The sequence below is a fragment of the Prionailurus viverrinus genome, chromosome D1 (genome assembly GCF_022837055.1).
Source record: "Prionailurus viverrinus isolate Anna chromosome D1, UM_Priviv_1.0, whole genome shotgun sequence".
In the NCBI taxonomy this organism is placed as follows: Eukaryota; Metazoa; Chordata; class Mammalia; order Carnivora; family Felidae; genus Prionailurus; species Prionailurus viverrinus.
Window position 1 is genome coordinate 9,228,512 of NC_062570.1, and position 17,444 is coordinate 9,245,955.

Here is a 17,444-nt window from a genome sequence, read left to right on the forward strand (position 1 = left end):
GCTCCAGGATGGCTGTATCTGCTTCTTCTTCCTACATCCTGGTGTTTCCAAATATCTAGAACAAGACCTGGTTTATAATAGGTGCTCAGGGTGGGGGCAGGGGGAAATGTACTGAAGAAACAATGTGACTTTGGGACAGGACAGAGACTCACTCTGAAGTGCCATGGTTTCTTGTAGCCCTTCATCAGAACCTAGTCTTAGTTCCCCCCCACCCCTTCCAGATGCTCTCTTCTTTCCAGATAGAGCATTTACTCTTTGAATTATTGCAGGTACAAATGTGTGGTGGACACAACTTTTCCATCCCAAATCGAGCAGCTAATTTCTTTTGCTGCAGTGCAATGAAGTAAGCATTATGAAAGAAAAACAATTAACATGCCTGATATCAACAGATGCCGAAATCCTGCGAAACTTGCCATTCACGAGGAGATTCTCACTGTGCAGCAACAATGCAAAGTAAACCCCACACTGACGCCTCTTGTTAACTTTGCCATCAAATTTGGGACCATTCCCTCAGCATTTCTTAGGTTTTTCTCAATTAATTTCCATTTATACACTTTCCAAAGGCCTGTGCAAGAAGCCCATGGGCAACTCACATGGGCATTTATCTTCTTAGTCCTTCTCTTTCTGCCCTCTTCATGAGGCTGGAGGTTGGGAGTTGCAACATGCATTGCACTGCTAGCCAAAGGACATTTTTCTCCTCACTCAGAACCATCAGCATCTTTTTCTTTAAAAAATTTTTAATGTTTATTCAGTTTTGAGAGGGAGAGGGAGAGAGAGAGAGAGAGAGAGAGAGAGAGAATGAGTGGGGGAGGGGCAGAGAGAGAGGGAGACAGAATCCGAAGCAGGCTTCAGGCTCTGAGCTGTCAGCACAGAGCCCGACGCAGGGCTCCAACTTGCGAGCTATGAGATCATGATCCTGAGCCGAAGTCGGCTGCTCCACCAGCTGAGCCACCCGGGCACTCCAGAACCACTCAGCATCTTTACATGGTTCCCTGAGAGATCATCTGAAGTGCAGGGACATCCCTCATGTATAATTTCGAAGTCCATTTCCACATCATAAATAGCAGATCTTGTGACATGGGAGCAGGACACATACTTGGCTTGTTGACTCTTTGGACATGCACTGAAACAGGACAGGAAAAGACCCTCTAAGACCTTGGAATGGGAGGCTTGGGGACAGGAAAGTTAGGTTGTCAATGCCAATGTCCTCCAATATCATGTGGAGGACCCCTCAGACCTGCCATGGCCATGGCCTTGAAGAATCCATGGAATTCCATGGAATACACAAGAATTATTGATTCATTTGTTTAGTCAACAAGGATTTATTGGGTGTGTACTCTGTGCCAGACATTGAGGATATAGCATGTACAAGATAGACAAGAGCACTGTCCTCATAGAGTTTACATTATCATGTGGAGAGACAGACAACAAACAAGCATGGAGATAAAGAAGATAATTCCAGATAGTGGGCAACTGCTCTAAGGACAGGAAAATAGTATAGAGAATGATTAGGCTGGGAAGGTCAGGGAAAGCCTGTCTGTGGGGATGACATTGCACTTGAGGTGGAATGTTGAGAAGGATCCAGCCATGGGCAGGAGGAGAACGTTCCGGCAGAAGTTAGTGACAGATCAAGGGCCAGCTCTATGGTTTCCCGATTGCTGCAAGAGTCACCAGTCACACCAAAAAATAAAGAAAAAAGAAAAAGAAAAAAAATCACCACTTGGTCATTTCCAGGTAACCAGGGCGTCTGTGCGACACAAGTCTGTGCACACTCATGTACACCACACTCTGATGCCTCTTCCTCCTTTCGAAGGGTGTCAGAGCAAGAATGGCCACCTTGTTGGAGGACAGAAGAGAGGGCTGTTGTGGCTGGAGCAGAGCAAACCTGAAGGAGTGCAGTTTGCTCTGCTTGTTATTGTCAGGACACAGAGCCTAAGAAAACTAGCTAACGTCACTAAGTCTGGTTCTCTTAAATGCGTTATCTTACTTGCTCTACAAAGTAAATGCTGTCATGTCCTCCTTTTGTAGATGAGGACACTGGAGCTTAACAGAGCTCAGTTGTTACCCACAAAGTCACAAAGCTCCCAAGTGGTGGGGTCAAATCTGTGTGTGTCCCCTCCAGAGCCCACACTGTTAGGTGTTATGTCATACTTTGCTTTTGAGAGGTGCTGAATATGGGAGCCAAAGCCCCATCTCCTTAACATCCACAGGGACCTGGATGGAAGAGTGAACATCAGCAGAGATCTGGTTGTTTACATGTTCCCTCTGGCCATTCTGGAAGAGGAAGAGCAAGCAAACTGATATTTCAGGGTGTCCTTTCCTCACCAGTAGAAAGAAGGAAAGGGTCTCCAAAGACCATTACGAATAAGAAACAGAGTTTACGGAGCAAAAATGGGAAGACCGTGAAGAAGCAATTGAGTGTCATAAAAACAGTAAGAGTCCTGACTTGCCCTTTCATTCTGAGTTTCTGAAAGTTCTTTTCCTCTCTAAGAAGGACTTTCCCTTAAACTAACCATTTCCGTCTTGAAGCATGGGAATGAACCAGGGTGGATTGCACTTCCCGACGTTTGATTTGATGGCATTGGCAGGATCCCACTGCCAATTTTTTTTTTTTTTTTTACCTTCTTTGAACTATATATGATCCTGCATAGTGAACCTCAGGGGATGTCACTTCACTGGAATGGTATGATTGGAAAGAACTCCCATCGGATCATTGAAGGGGTGATTATTCTGTGTCATTTGGTTATGCATTTTGACAGCTGACATAGGACCTTATCTCAGGAGCCCTAGCGTTCCTCAACCCCAAGTTTTCTTTTTACTGAAGGGGAGCTTCAATTATAAGAAAAGACCACCCTCTAGACTCCAAGAGCATGTGGACTGCATGCCAAGGCCCAACCTCACCGTAGAAGGATCTGGAGGGCTCTGGAGGTGCCTGGAAGCAAGAAAACTCCCAAGAAGTTGCTTTGATAAACCTCGATAAGGACTCATCCACGTTTAACCTCTGATGAAAGAAAAGGATTTCGGGTAACCAAACGGCTTGGCCAAACTCTGGTCTTGACTTGGGACAAGGGCATTCCGCTGGTGGCCCTTAACCTGTAGCACTTTTGCCACAACAAAGGAGAAAGTGAGCATCAAAGAGCTGCGTACAAGAATTTTAGCAGGAGGAGATGCCATAGGGCGCGTTTCTTCTCGTCTTACATTTTTAATCACTCTTCTTATGCTTTAATTAGTGGCCCTTTTCGCCTAACTTACCAGAGCTACAGGAACATTTAAAAAAAAAAAAAGAAATGAAAACTTAAACTCTTTCAAAGAGCGTGTGAGATTGAGTTTAACCAGTCTGATGCTAGAGCAAATTAAAAATTTTATTTTAATTCAAATAAGTATATTTGCTTACATGAGTAGACTTATTTACCTAGAAACTCTTTTCTGCCTTCAAACACTGATTGATTTGAAATGATTTTTTTCTTATTTGTGCAGCATGTTTTACTCATTTCCCCCAGAATGCCTCACATGTAGCGGGAAATTCTCAAAGGAAAAGGAAAGCTAAAAGTGAGTCCTGATGCTTGAGTGACATGCTTTCTGAAACTGCAAAACCGGGCACGTATTTATATTTATGTAAATTGTATATACTAATTCTTTTAGCTTTCATAGCTCCTCTAGGCATGAGATTCTTGAACCCGTTTTATGGATGAGGACCCAGAGACTCGGTGGATTCCAGAATTTTTCTGAGCTCTGACAGCCAGTAAATGGTAGAGCCAGGATTTCAGGGGGCTCAGTCTGGCTCCAGAACCTGAGCCAGCCATCAGTATCTGAAGTTGCTTCTGAATGTCATTCCTTCTCTCTCTGCTCTACCACCAAAATATTTGACATGGTGCCTCTCCTAGACTATCTGGAACGTATTGTCACACTACTGAAATCCTTGCCTTAAAAAAAATTTTTTAGCATTTATTTATTTATTTATTTAATTTAATTTAATTTAATTTAATTTAATTTTACATTTATTTGTTTTTGAGAGACAGAGAGAGACAGGGCACAAGTGGGAGAGGGACAGAGAGAGAGGGAGACACAGAATCCGAAGCAGGCTCCAGGCTCTGAGCTGTCAGCACAGAGCCCGATGCGGGGCTCGAACCCACGAACCGTTAGATCATGAACTGAGTCGAAGTCAGACACCTAACCGACTAAACCACCCAGGTGCCCCACGAAGAAACAATTTTTAAAGGATTTTACTGGTGATGGGTTTGACTGTTCATTTTATCTATGTCTTGTTATTTATTCCCAGTGATTATCTGACGATCTTGTTCCCCTTTGGCTGTCCCTCCCCACCTACTGTTTCTCACTGTCTGGACTGCCTTCTGCAGATGACCTGAGACTCCCCTGCTGATGCAGTGACTAGATGTGGTCTCTTTCTCACCCTTATCTTGACGGTTCCTAAAAACTGAAGACCACGTGGGTGTTGTGTATGACGTGGATGTTTCCTCACCGTGCAACATAGCAACTGAACTGAGGAGGCTCATATGAGATCACATCCAACACCGCCACACATTTCTAAGCAGGGGGAGTTTGCTTTTGATTGACATTTTGAGGAATTCGCTGGAAAGTTTTAGTATGTTAGAATCAGAAGACATCTTAGAGATAATCTAATACAAACCATTATTTTACAGATGAGAAAGCACACACTCAAAAGCAATGCAGAGGAAGGAACACATCCTTGGGCGTCAGACAGATAGAAGTTTGCATCCCGGCTCTGTGTGCAACTCGCTGGCTGTGCAGTCTTGTCAGTCCCCTGACATCTGCTGAGCCTCGGTTTTCTTTGCTATAAACTGCAAGGATCATTACACTTTACCCACCGCCACTGCCACCGCCCTTTCTAATCTAAACCACTGTAATCCCCTGTGTGGTTTCTGAATAGCCTCCTGACTTTTACTTCTTGTAATCTGTTCTTCACTCAGCAGCCAAAGTGCACTTTCCTGAAACGTAAATCAGATCAGACTTTCTTTTCATGAGTTCTAGGGTGAAATACTACAAAGCCCAGCATGAGCTGACCCATCCCTTTCTGGGCTTTGCTTCATTTTTGACTCCCCTCCAGCCCTCCAGAGTCTTCCCTTCTCTTCCAGGAACACACAAACTTGCTCTGGCTCGAAAGCCTCTGCATTAGTTGTTCCTGTGTCTGGGATACTGCCCGTGTGGTTCTTCCCTGGATAGTTCCATTTCATTCTTCATGTCTCTTTGAACACCCACCATGGTCACTCTATAAGAAAAAGCCCACATATTGGCCTTTATATATCACATAGCACCTGTAAAATTTTTTTCCCACAGCATTTATCATCATCTGTAATTATCTTGTAGTTACTTATTTAAATCTATTATTTTATTTTATTTTATTTTTTGTCACACTTTGTTGAAGTTGCATTTATTTTTAGTGCTTCTTTGAAAACTACAAATGTTCCTATGCCTGTAAATACGAAAATAATACAGAAGTACAAGAACTGAAACATTCAAGCCCTCTTTACTGCCCAGCAATAACCAGCATTAACAGTTTTGTATCTATATTTCCAGACACACATAAAAACATTCACACACAGACACACAGTGTTTTATTTAACCCAAATGTAATTATGCTGTAATATTGTTTCTGCCTTTTTTTTTACTGTCTAGTTTATCTGTACATGTGGACCTATGTAATTTTTTTGACATCTTAATCATATTATTTAGCTATATCATAATTTGTTTAAACCATTCCCTTACTGATGGATACTGAGCTATTTATTCTTTTTTGCTTTTACCAACAACACTGCACTGAACATCCATGTACACATATATCTATCTGTGCATGTGCCAAAAAACAGTCTAGAGGAGAAAGAATAACAGAATTTCTGGGCCGAGGAGAATAAGAATTTTAAATCTGAATAGATATTGTCAAATTGCCTTTCATGTAATTATCTTGCCTTTACCAGAAAATGGATTAAGCTTAAATTATCTGTATCTCTTCCCAAAATATAAGATCTGTGAAAATAAAGCCCTTACTTTGCTAGAACAGCTTCTGACACACACGAACATTTCTCAAAATGATAGATATTTTTATTAGTAACAATAATGGCACACCTATGCATTTGATGTGAAATCATAGAGGGTAGCATCTTGTGGCCAAGGGATTTCCTTTGGGCTAGCAGAGTCAAACGTTAGGCTTTTTCTGTCCGTGGGACTAGACAGACCAGCTCAGGGTGGAGAGGGGGGAATGTCAGCTGGGAAGATAGAAGAAAGTGGGCTGGAAGAAGTCTGGTGGGCACAGCCAAGGTCAAGAGGATAAATGGCAGTCATGGTGAGTACTGCCAGGGTCTGGAGTCTGAAATGTGCTCAAATACTGCCTCATCCCCGACTCTACCCCAGAAAGTGAGACATGCAGAGGACACTGCAGGACCGGGAAGGCTAAGTATTACTGTCTGGGGCTCTTAGTGACCAGGTGCTTTTGACTTTGGCTAGCAAAAGGTGTAGGCATCTTTCTTCAGGGCACATTAGACCCTGAGACTCCATCACCAAGTCACCCAGGAGGCTTGTCCAGAAAGTAAGAAGAGTCCCAAAATAGCACGTTCATAGAATACAGAAGCTTTTGAATTCCTCTCTGCCCGCTGTAATCTCTACCCTCCAGCACTTTGGTGACCCAGTTGCAAGTCCTCACTCAAGCCTGACCTCTTCCTGCTTAAGCAGGTCTGAGAAAGTAGTTAGCAAAAGCAGGGAAGAACTGCTCAACCCAGGGCAAAGGCTGGCAACCCCAGGATCTGGAGGTAGGCAGTAGAGAGATGCCCTGTTGGCAAGAGGACAGCCTGTTCTGCACCTTCGGGTTAGGCGCTGACCCTCAAGGGTTGGACACATCCTCCCCCCACCCCCAGCCAAGTTTCACTGAGATATGATTGACATAACACGGTAATGTGTCAATGTGACATAAAACGTACATATGTAATGATTTGATATATGTGTATATTGCAAAATGATCGTCCTAGTGCATCCAGTTAACATACTTACAAGTTGTTTTTAAATTTACGAAGAGAACTTTTAAGATGTACTCTCTTAGCAACCTTCACATATGCGATACAGTATGATGACTGTAGTCCCCATGTTGTACATTACATCCTAGAACTTCTTTCTCTTATAACTGGAAATGTCTACCCTTTGACCACCTTCACCCATTCTGCCCACCCACCAACGCCACCTCTGGAAACCACCTATCTGCTCTGTATTTATGACTTCATTTTATTTTGTTTTGTTTCATACAGATTTCGTGTATAAGTGAGATTGCACGGTATTTTTCTTTCTCCGTCTTATTTCAATTAGCATAATGCTTTCAGGGTCCATCCATGTTGTTGCAAATGGCAATATTTCCTTCCTTTTTTTATGGCTGAGATGTATATGTATCTCCCATTTTATTTACCCATTCATCTGTTGGTGGGCACTTAAGTGGTTTCCATGCTTTGACTATTGAAAATAATGCTGCCACGATCATGGAGATGCAGACATCTCTTTGGGGTAGTGATTATTCCATTCAAATATATATGCATAAGTGAAATTGCTGGATCCTATGGTATTTATATTTTTAATTAAAAAAAATTTTTTTAGTTTATTTTTGAGAGAGAGACACACACACACAGCATGAACGGGGGGGGGGGGGGGGGGGCAGAGAGAGAGGGAGACACAGAATCCGAAGCAGATTCTAGGCTCTGAGCTGTTCAACACAGGGCCCCACGTGGGTCTCAAACTCATGAGTCATGAGATCATGACCTGAGCCGAAGTCGGACACTCAAGTGACTGAGCTACCCAGGTGCCCCTATTTTTAATTTTTTGAGGAACCACTGTACTGTTTTCCATAGTGCCTATACCAATTTATATTCCTACCAACAGTGCACATCCTCACCAGCATTTGTTGTCTCAATTAAAAAAAATTTTTTTTTAAACATTTATTCATTTTTGAGAGAGAGACAGAGTGCAAGCGGGGGTGGGTCAGAGAGAGAGGGAGACACAGAATCTGAAGCAGGCTTCAGGCTCTGAGCTGTCAGCACAGAGCCCCACGTGGGGCTCGAACTCACAAATCGTGAAATCACGCTGAACCGAAGTCAGACACTTAACTGTCTGAGCCACCCAGGCACCCCTGATATCCTGAGCTTTGACTTGTTCTTGACTCTCTCTTCTCTCCAGTGAAATGTGACTGCCTTGAGACTCATTCCCACAGAGCCCTAGTTATTGCTATAAGGCAATGTATGCTAATGGATTAGCAAACATAAAATGATTCAGACTTACACCTCCCCCTCACACACACAAAGAATGTTCAAGTCTTTGGAAGGCCCAGAGATGAGACACTAAGGACAAAGATTCCATTGATCATGACCTGCTAGTGAGAAGATACATCTTAATAGGCAGGCTCATGGGTGTACAAAGTAAGCTCTCAGCAAGAGTTACAGTGGCAGATAACACTTTGAACGCTAGGTACTAGGCTCTCTAAATGTCAGAATAGGCACAATGACTTTTTTGAGGTGGGTCTTCTTATTCACATTGCGCCTATGACAAAACAGAGGCTCAAGAGAAGTTAACCAAAGTCACACAGCTAATAAGTGGCCACGCCAGGGTTTCACTACAGGTCGTTAGACCGTCTCTTGTGGAGGATACCAATGATATTTCCTCCCAGGCTGCACCGTAAGTGTTCGAGTGCTTGCTGCTCTTGAGTCAAGTACATGTTTCTGCCTAAGAGCAAGCTAATTTTAGTAATGTCTTCAACTGCTAGCGAACTGACAGAGGAATAGGGAGCTTTATCTCAAGACCAACCTAGTTTTCTATAACTAAAATCCAAATGGACTTGATGTTTCCAAGACCACATAAGGATATGTTGGGGGTACTCTGAGTATTTCTTTCTAACTTAATGTCATCTTTTGCTTTCAGAAGAAATAGTTCCAGGATAGCTTCAAAAAAAAAAAGTTCTGCTGCCTTTCTAAAAGTGAGAACTTTTATTTTTTTGTTTATTTATTTTTATTTGTTATTTTTTTTATATATAATTTATTGTCAAGTTAACTAACATACAGTGTATATACAGTGTGCTGTTGGTTTTGGTGGTAGATTCCCGTGAGTCATCACTCACATACAACACCCAGTGCTCATCCCAACAGGTGCCCTCCTCAATGCCCATCACCCATTTTCCTCCTCCCCCATCAACCTGCAGTTTGCTCTCTGTATTTAAGAGTCTCTTATGATTTGCCTCCCTCTCTGTTTGACACTGTTTTTCCCCTTCCCTTCCCCCATAGGCTTCTGCTAAGTTTCTCAAGTTCCACATGAGTGAAAACATACGATATCTGTCTTTCTCTGACTATTTCACTTAGCATAATACCCTCCCTTTCCATCCACATTGTTGCAAATGGCAGGCTTTCATTCTTTCGCATCGCCAAGTAGTATTCCATTGTATATAGAAACCACATCTTCTATATCCATTCATCTGTTGATGGACATTTGGGCTCTGTCCATAATTTGGCTATTGTTGAAAGTCCTGCTATAAACATTGGGGGTACCTGTGCCCCTAACGATCAGCACTGCTGAACTTTTAAATTGACTTAGGTCACATTAGAATCATATCACTTCTCAACTACTTACATGCCACATTCTATTACAATCTCTTTAGTCCTGTTTCATTTCTTTTTACCTGGATAATGTTGGCCATAGCTCCCTGACACTTTCATCTCCAAGGTGAAAAACAGGACAAGTAAAAAAAAAATCACTCTGTAGTTTACCAGCTTTTCCCCGTGCCTGTTGCTCCTCAAAATTCACATTCTACAAATCTCATTTCCTCTCTATCTTTTTTTAATGTTGAGTTTTTATTTTAGGGGGCAGAGGGAGAGGCATTTTTCAAAGTTGTGAAATGCAGGGACCTCTCTATACTCTCTTTGCAACTTCCTCTGAATCTATAATCATTTCAAAATGATTTTTTGAAAACCATGAAATACACACATAAAAGAGTATATTAAAGGAAAATGTGTGGCTTAAAGTTAATACACATGTGCCTGCCCCCCTGATTAAAAAAAATAATAACATCTCCAGTGCATTGGAAGCCCACCACCCATGGTGCCATGTTCCCCTTTCTTTTTTTTTAAGTTAATTTATTTATTTTGAGAGACAGAAGGATCAGGGTGAGGGGCAGAGAGAGAGAGAGAGAGAGAGAGAGAGAGAGAGAATCTCAAGCAGGTTCCGTGCACTCAGTGCAGAGCCCAGTGTGGGGCTCGAACCCACAAACCATGAGATTATGACCTGAGCCAAATCAAGAGTTGGATGCTTAACCAACTGAGCCACCTAGGCATACCCAAAGTACCCCTTACCAGTTGTATACCCTTGTCTCTTCCCCAGATGTACCACCTTTTTGACTTTTAATGTTTACCATATTTTTTTTCTTTACTGATTTACCAAAAATGTTTGTATCTCTAAATAATTTTGCATGTTCATTAGTTTATATAAATGGAATAATTCTGCATTGTGTGAACTCTTCTAGGATTTTTTTATTCCTGAGATTTATCCATTTTATTGATATAATTGGTTAGGTTATTAAGGGAACATGTCCCACCATTCCCCCAGCATACCCATTTCAAGGATGCATTCTTGAGAGTAAGGTGTCATTGGAACCATCTGTATGGTATACCTGTCTGAATCTCAGTAAGGCCTCTACATCAACTTTTAAAATTCTGGTGGGAAGGTGTGGAGATCTACTTGTCTCACAGCTGCTCAAGACAAGTCTCATATGTGAATTCCTTTGCCTGTTAAACCTTCTGCCTGCTGAACTGGAGTGGTTCACTTCTTTCTTTGGTCTCTCCTTGCCCTCTTTGAACAGGGGCCAGATTGTGAACTAAGAGTATTTTACTAATTTTCACTGCTGTATGGTATTCCTATTGTATAACTATCCCATCCAGTCTATTTATGCTTAACATTTGGGCTGTTCCCATTGTTCACAATGGTGCTTTAAATATTCTTGTACACGTTTTTGAATGCACACAGACAGCATTTTCTCTAGTGTATTTAGTGAAGAGTGCAAGTAGTGGATCATAACATATACACACATTCAACTTTACCAGGTGATACCAAACAGAAATTCAAAGAGTTATACCAGTTTACTCTCCCACCCATACCAGATGAGAGTTTCCACTCCATTGTTCTATAGCCTCAGCAACACTTGATATTGTGGCTTGTTTTTTTTTTCTCTATCTGATGCATGCGTAATGATGTCTTATTTTTGTTCAAACATATATTCATCTGGTTATTAACAAAACTGAGCGTCTTTTCAAGAATTTATTGACAATGTGAGTTTCACTTCTTTTGAGTGCCAAATTTCATTTTTTCTTCTGTGGATAAACAGTTGCCTCAGTATCTCTCTTGGAAAAGTTGAAAAGTCTATCCTGTCCTCATTACTTTGATTTCCACCATAGGTTAAGTGTACATTAATGTGTGGGTCTGATTCTGGGCTCTTGGCTGTGTCCCATCAGTCTTTTTCTTTTCCTGTGCCAATTCAACACTGTGTTAATCACTGTAACTTTATAATACATCATGAAAGACAGTTTCCTCACCTTTGTTTGTCTTTGAGTGATTTACCTTTCTTGACCTTTTTAATTATTAGAATCAGATTATCAAGTTCTATTTAAATTGTTTTACAAGAATTGATGTGTTTTTGATTATTGAGTTAAGTTTTGTGATCTAATCCTTGAATTTGATCATCTTTTTATTTTTTTGAGGAGTCTGTAATGTCTGTAATGGACAGGATAGGCCAGGTTATGTTGTGGTTACTGCCCACCTCAAAACCTCAGTGACTTAGCGCGAGGTTTATTTCTTGCCTCTGCCACCTGTCCGTTGTAGGTCAGCTGGGGATCCCCTCTGTGTCATCCTCACTCGGCAGCCTGAGCCGATGAAGCATCAGCATCTGGACCATTGCTGGTTTCAGGGGTGGTAGGAAGGAAAGATAGCTCAATAGCACACTGGTGCTTAAAGCTTCCACTCATCTTCCTTCACTCAAAGCAAGTCATGTTGATAACACCAGGAGCAGGGAAGTATATAGGATGGAAGAAAACCAAACATAGTTGTGAACACCAAACCATCTCTCTGTCAACTTTTGTAATTTTCTCTATAACTGTCTTGTTATAGGTATTCCTAGATACTTCATATGTTTGACAACATTGTAAATGGTTACAACATTTAATTTTCTGTTTGTTCCTGGCATATGAAATACAGTTAATTTCAGTATGCTGATTTTTATTCAGCAACTATGCTAAATTCTGTTATTAATTTTAATAACTTGTCTGTAGTTTATTTAGTATTTCCATGAACTGGATCAAATAATTTGTGAGTAATAACACTTTGTTTCTTTTTATTTCCATACCTATTATTTTGTTTTCTTGCCTAACTGCTCTGGCTAGAATTTCTAATACTAATAGATACTAATTTCTAATACTAATAGTAGCAGCCATCATTGTCTTCTTCCAATCTCAAAGACAAAGCTTTTTACTTTTCATCATTAAGTATGTATGATGCTTCTTGAAGTTTTGTGTTTTTTTTGTTGTTGTTGTTTTTGGTAGAAACTCTTTTAACAGATTTCCTACTATGCCTAGCTTTTATTTTTTCTGTTGTTCTTTTTTATATCCCCATGACTTATTTATTTTATAACTGGAAATTTGTAGCTTTTTATCTCCTTCATCTATTTCACCTGCCCCCCATCCCCTGCCTCTGGCAGCCACCAACCTGTTCTCTGTATTCATGAGCTTGGTTTTGTTGTTGTTGATAATGCTTAGTGTTTTTTTTAAATTTAATGTTCATTTATTTTTGAGAGAGAGAGAGAAAGAGAGAGAGAGAGGAGAAGGGGCAGAGAGAGAGGGAGACACAGAATCAGAAGCAGGCTCCAGGCTCTGAGCTGTCAGCACAGAGCCCAACACGGGGCTCAAACCCACAAACTATGAAATTATGACCTGAGCCGAAGTCAGACTCTCAACCAACTGAGCCACCCAGGCACCCCAATAATGCTTCATTTTTTAAGAGTTAAAAAAAGTCATGATTGGGTGTTAATGTTGGAACTGCTTTTGCTGTATCTGTTGGGATAATTTTATTTTTTGCTCTTCTTTCATTTGTTAATGAAGTGAATTACATTAACTGAAAATTACTGAAATTATATTTTTTATTATGAAATCAACCTTGCATTCCTGGGAGAAACCACTTTTATCTTGATGTGTCATCCTTTATATGTTTTTCTGCATTCTGCTTGTTAATATTTTGTTTAGGATTTTTATACTTGTATTCATGAGACAGACTGGTCTGTAATTTTCCTTCTTCCTATACATCATTGTCAAGTTAGGTACTAAGGTCATACCATTACGGTATAACTAACTGGTCAAACCATCTGGGCTTTTACTTTCTTTGAGGGGGATTTTTGTTAACTCACTAAAAGTGTCCTTGTTTCAAATGGATTTTTTTTTATTTAAAAAAAATTTTTTTTAACGTTTATTTATTTTTGAGACAGGGAGAGACAGAGCATGAACAGGGGAGGGTCAGAGAGAGGGAGACACAGAATATGAAGCAGGCTCCAGGCTCTGAGCTGTCAGCACAGAGCCCGACGCGGAGCTAGAACTCATAGACCGTGAGATCATGACCTGAGCCGAAATTGGCCGCCTAACCGACTGAGCCACCCAGGCGTCCCTCAAATGGATTTTTAAATAAATTCTTGATAGTCTTCCCTCTTCTTTATTTCCCCCCATTCTTCTTAGGCTTCACTTTTGGTATTATTTAATGTTATAATTATTAAAATTTAAAATGCAGCAAAATACTTGTGTAAGAAGAACTATGCACAGAAAACCTATTTTATTCAAGGGAAAACATGAGAGACAGAGGAGACTATGGCTAAAGTGTATTTGGCCTGATGTTAAGTCGAGTGAATTTTTTACAACTATATGATAATTAAACTGTATGATAATTGGGATAACTGATTGATAATTACAATATAGTGATTGAGAGCAGCTTTGTTTATGGAGACCTCACTCTGTTTGGAACAGTGCCCTGCAGGCATGATCTCATTTGTCTATGTGGGATACTAGCATAGACCAATTTATGGATGGAGGGACTAAGAATAAATGACTCGTCCAAGGCCACATAACTACTAAGTGCCAAAGCCACGAATCAACCCAGGCCTGGGTGGCTCCCCCAAACCTCGACCTTAATGTCTGCACTATACTGTTTCTGTCACACCTCAGCTCACATGCAACCAACAGTGGAGGGTCCCATTCCATGGGTGACTCAATTTCAACTCCAAATCTTCTGAAGATTTAGACAGAAGCTCCTAGTTTACAGGTATTTTGTTTTTTGTTTAACTCTAGATTCAGTTTAGACCAGAACGTAAAAATGGACCAGCCAGAAGCAGGCAGCACTGGTTAGTTTGAAAGCCAGACCTCTCAAGAGCCATAGCATTCTATCAGGCAAACGCTAAAGAATTAGCTGAAGCAGTGGGCAGATGATATGAACTTTTCAGGTTTATGTTTGAATTTAAATCCCTGGTACTAAGAAGCAGATTCTTTCAAGCTTCATGTAGTTTCACCCTCAGTACCTTTTTCTCAGTACCTCTTTCTCAGTACCTATAACAGACCTATAACAGACCTGCTACTATAGGTATTTGGGTGTGATGGGGGTGTGGATAGGCGGAGCACATGGGGGTTGGTAGATGTCCTAGGTGTCAATCATTTTGAAAATTCATTCAGTCGTTAACTCTTAGCTTTGTCTGGATGTGAGGAACTCCTTGAAGAAGAAAGAAATCATTGGGACTGGCAAACCTGTGTGCCCTTTTTCCTCAGAACATTTATTGTAATAGTCCTGCAGCTCTTTACCTCTCATATTTGTGATGTAGGTTTTATCTAATGATTCTGGACATCAGGGAGGGGTCTGTGATTCTGAATGATGTCCCCTCATTTTAAGAAGCTGGAGTGCCTTGACCCTAGTAGGGGATGACTTATTATTGCCACAATCAAAAGAGGCCTCTGAAAACAGCCCTCTCCTCCCCCTTGCCCCAAGATGAACTATTCTAATCTGTGGTAATAGTTACATGTAGAAACTCAATCATTTTATGTCCCCTGGCATCCCTTAGCTGCTTTCCATTGGAAGTGGGTTACTTTAGAGATTGTGAAGTAGGGCAATGGTGGGGCTAAACCAAGATGGGCTATGGAAAGTGAATAGGAGAATAATTCTTAAATACCCGGGCTAGAGATATTGCATCGTGTGTCCTCTGAATTATTGGTGGGAATCATGAGATGAGTAAAATTTCTGAAGATTCTTTTTGCCAGGTTGGTGTCTATATTCAATGTATTATTCCATAATTTCACGTCACAACTGTCCCAGCTTGTGTGTGTGTGTGTGTGTGTGTGTGTGTGTGTGTGTAGGGGAGAGAGACATGGAGGACACACATTCCTATGACAGCAGATGAATGGATTTGAAGAGAATTTCAGCCAATCACGGTATCCTAATTTACCTCTGTAATAGATCATTTTTTATGCCAATATTGGGAATAATTCAAGAACAAAGGCCAAGACCGCTGAAATGTCTCTCTCCAAGTCTTGCCCCTCAGGAGAGTCACTGGTGAACTTGCATCAGTAAAACAATAGGTGTCTCTGATGGGTGGCAGCATGGATCTGGGTGGATCTGGACCCACAGCGGTCTGAAAGGATGTCAGGATCATCTTGTAATTTTATGGTGGAAATTGTTTCTGAAGGTGTCACAAAGAGGCATATCATTAGAATAGTACTGGATGGGGCTTACCCTCATCTCTCCATGCTGGGCCAGTTTCCTAACACATGGCTTATAATTAACATGAAAGGTAATGTACCCCTGAGCTCCCTTCACCCTCACCTTGTCCCTTTGAAACAGTTATCTTCTTACCTGTTCAAAGTAATTGAGTTGTACATGCTTTTGATTCGTGAGTGAGAATTCGTGTGAGATAAAGCTGGAAAGAGAAATTCAATCTGAATCTTAGAAGGTCTTCAATGCCTTCTTGAGAGTCATTGTGGGTCCTGGAGAAAAGGGACAATTGATCATAGTACACCTTGGGAAGCTTGATGTGCCATGGACCCAAGGGGGAATTGGAGGTGGAGAGCCTAGCTAGGGTGCTTTCAGAATACCCTAGAGAAAAGATTAAAAGGGCTTCAATTGGAGCAGAGGGAATAAGAAAAAAAAAACATGGGAAATATTAAGAAACAGAAGAGGCAGAACTTGGAGATATGGAATGAGTGAAGCAAACCCAGCATTTACTTTCTGTTTTATTTCTTCCCAGTGAATTCCCAGTTTGGAATGTACCTCTCCTTCACATAATCCTGGCATTCTCAACATGGGGAAGGAAGCTGACTCCATCCATCCCAGGCACCAGTGAGTAGATCCTGCTTAGCCTATAATTATTTGCCAGGGATTGGTTTAGAGGTGGGCATGCATCCAGTTCTAACCAGGGTGATGTGAGGTAAGCTGTCCCGGGGCTTGGGAAAATGTCTCATTTACTTGTAAGAGGAAAGCACCATTACACATGTCCCACTTTCTGCCTGTGAATGTTGACATGTCTGGATGTGATGTCTGAATCTGTGCACCGCCATCTTGGTATCAGGCAAAGCCTAGAGGGTGGCAGAGCCAAGAGAAGTTGGAGATGTGACGATGGAGCCTTGAAGATGAATCTTTTCGTTTCTTGTCATGTGTGATAACACAGTTCCTTACTGCGGAAGCTCACTGGAGTCGGGATTTTCTGTGGCTGGCAGCTGAAGCCATGTTGGTGTAGCAAGCGAGTTGAGAGGTTTAAAGCGAGGGTACAGTCTCACCTTGGAGACTAGGATGATGGTGATTCTTTCGTCTTGAGGTGGACAGCGGTTAGACTTTCGATTCTGGAAGGTATGGGTGCGAATGGCTGTTCTTCCACTTTCACTCTGCGACTTTGGAGAAACTGTTGAACTCCTCTTAGCAGGTTTTCTCTTTTCCAGAAGTATAACAACATGCACATCCTCACAGGGTTATTGGGAAGACTCAGCCACATGATGCGTATGAAGTGCCTGTTGCCAGTAGGCACTCGGCCAGTTTTGGTTTCCTACTTCCCCATCGGGCATGTGGTTCCAGAAGAGTAGTTTCTCCCTAAACCAAACCTATCAGCCTATTGTCATGGACCCTGGCCCTTATGCAATGCTCACACAAAACAAGTGATCAAGAAGGTCTGAACTGAAATGAGCCAGAGGTTAGGGAACATCCTTCCGTGTGGTGAGAAGCTGGAACCTGGGGAGGCCTCGAATTTGTGTTTGTGGTTAAAGCCTTCATGTTCAGGCTTTTCCTGGGCAATCTCCATGCCCAGTGGAACCACAGTAGGTATATTATACATCCACTGCCACTGCAATAAATATAAATTGACCTCATTTGATCATTGCTTGAGTGTAGAA

The 17,444-nt window shown here is 41.5% G+C and overlaps 1 protein-coding gene across 11 annotated transcripts in view; it reads left to right on the forward strand.

Annotated features, from left to right (window-relative positions):
* LOC125146765 (uncharacterized) overlaps nt 1-17,444 on the forward strand; it is a 325,550-nt gene that overhangs the window by 101,092 nt on the left and 207,014 nt on the right. For all 11 annotated transcript variants that reach the window (XR_007144881.1, XR_007144883.1, XR_007144880.1 and 8 more), the window contains one exon: nt 16,310-16,401. Coding sequence is in view for 2 of the 11 variants with exons in the window: in XM_047823560.1 (XP_047679516.1) it covers nt 16,310-16,401 (92 nt within the window). In the remaining 9 variants the exon portion in view is untranslated. The remainder of the gene's footprint in view (nt 1-16,309; nt 16,402-17,444) is intronic.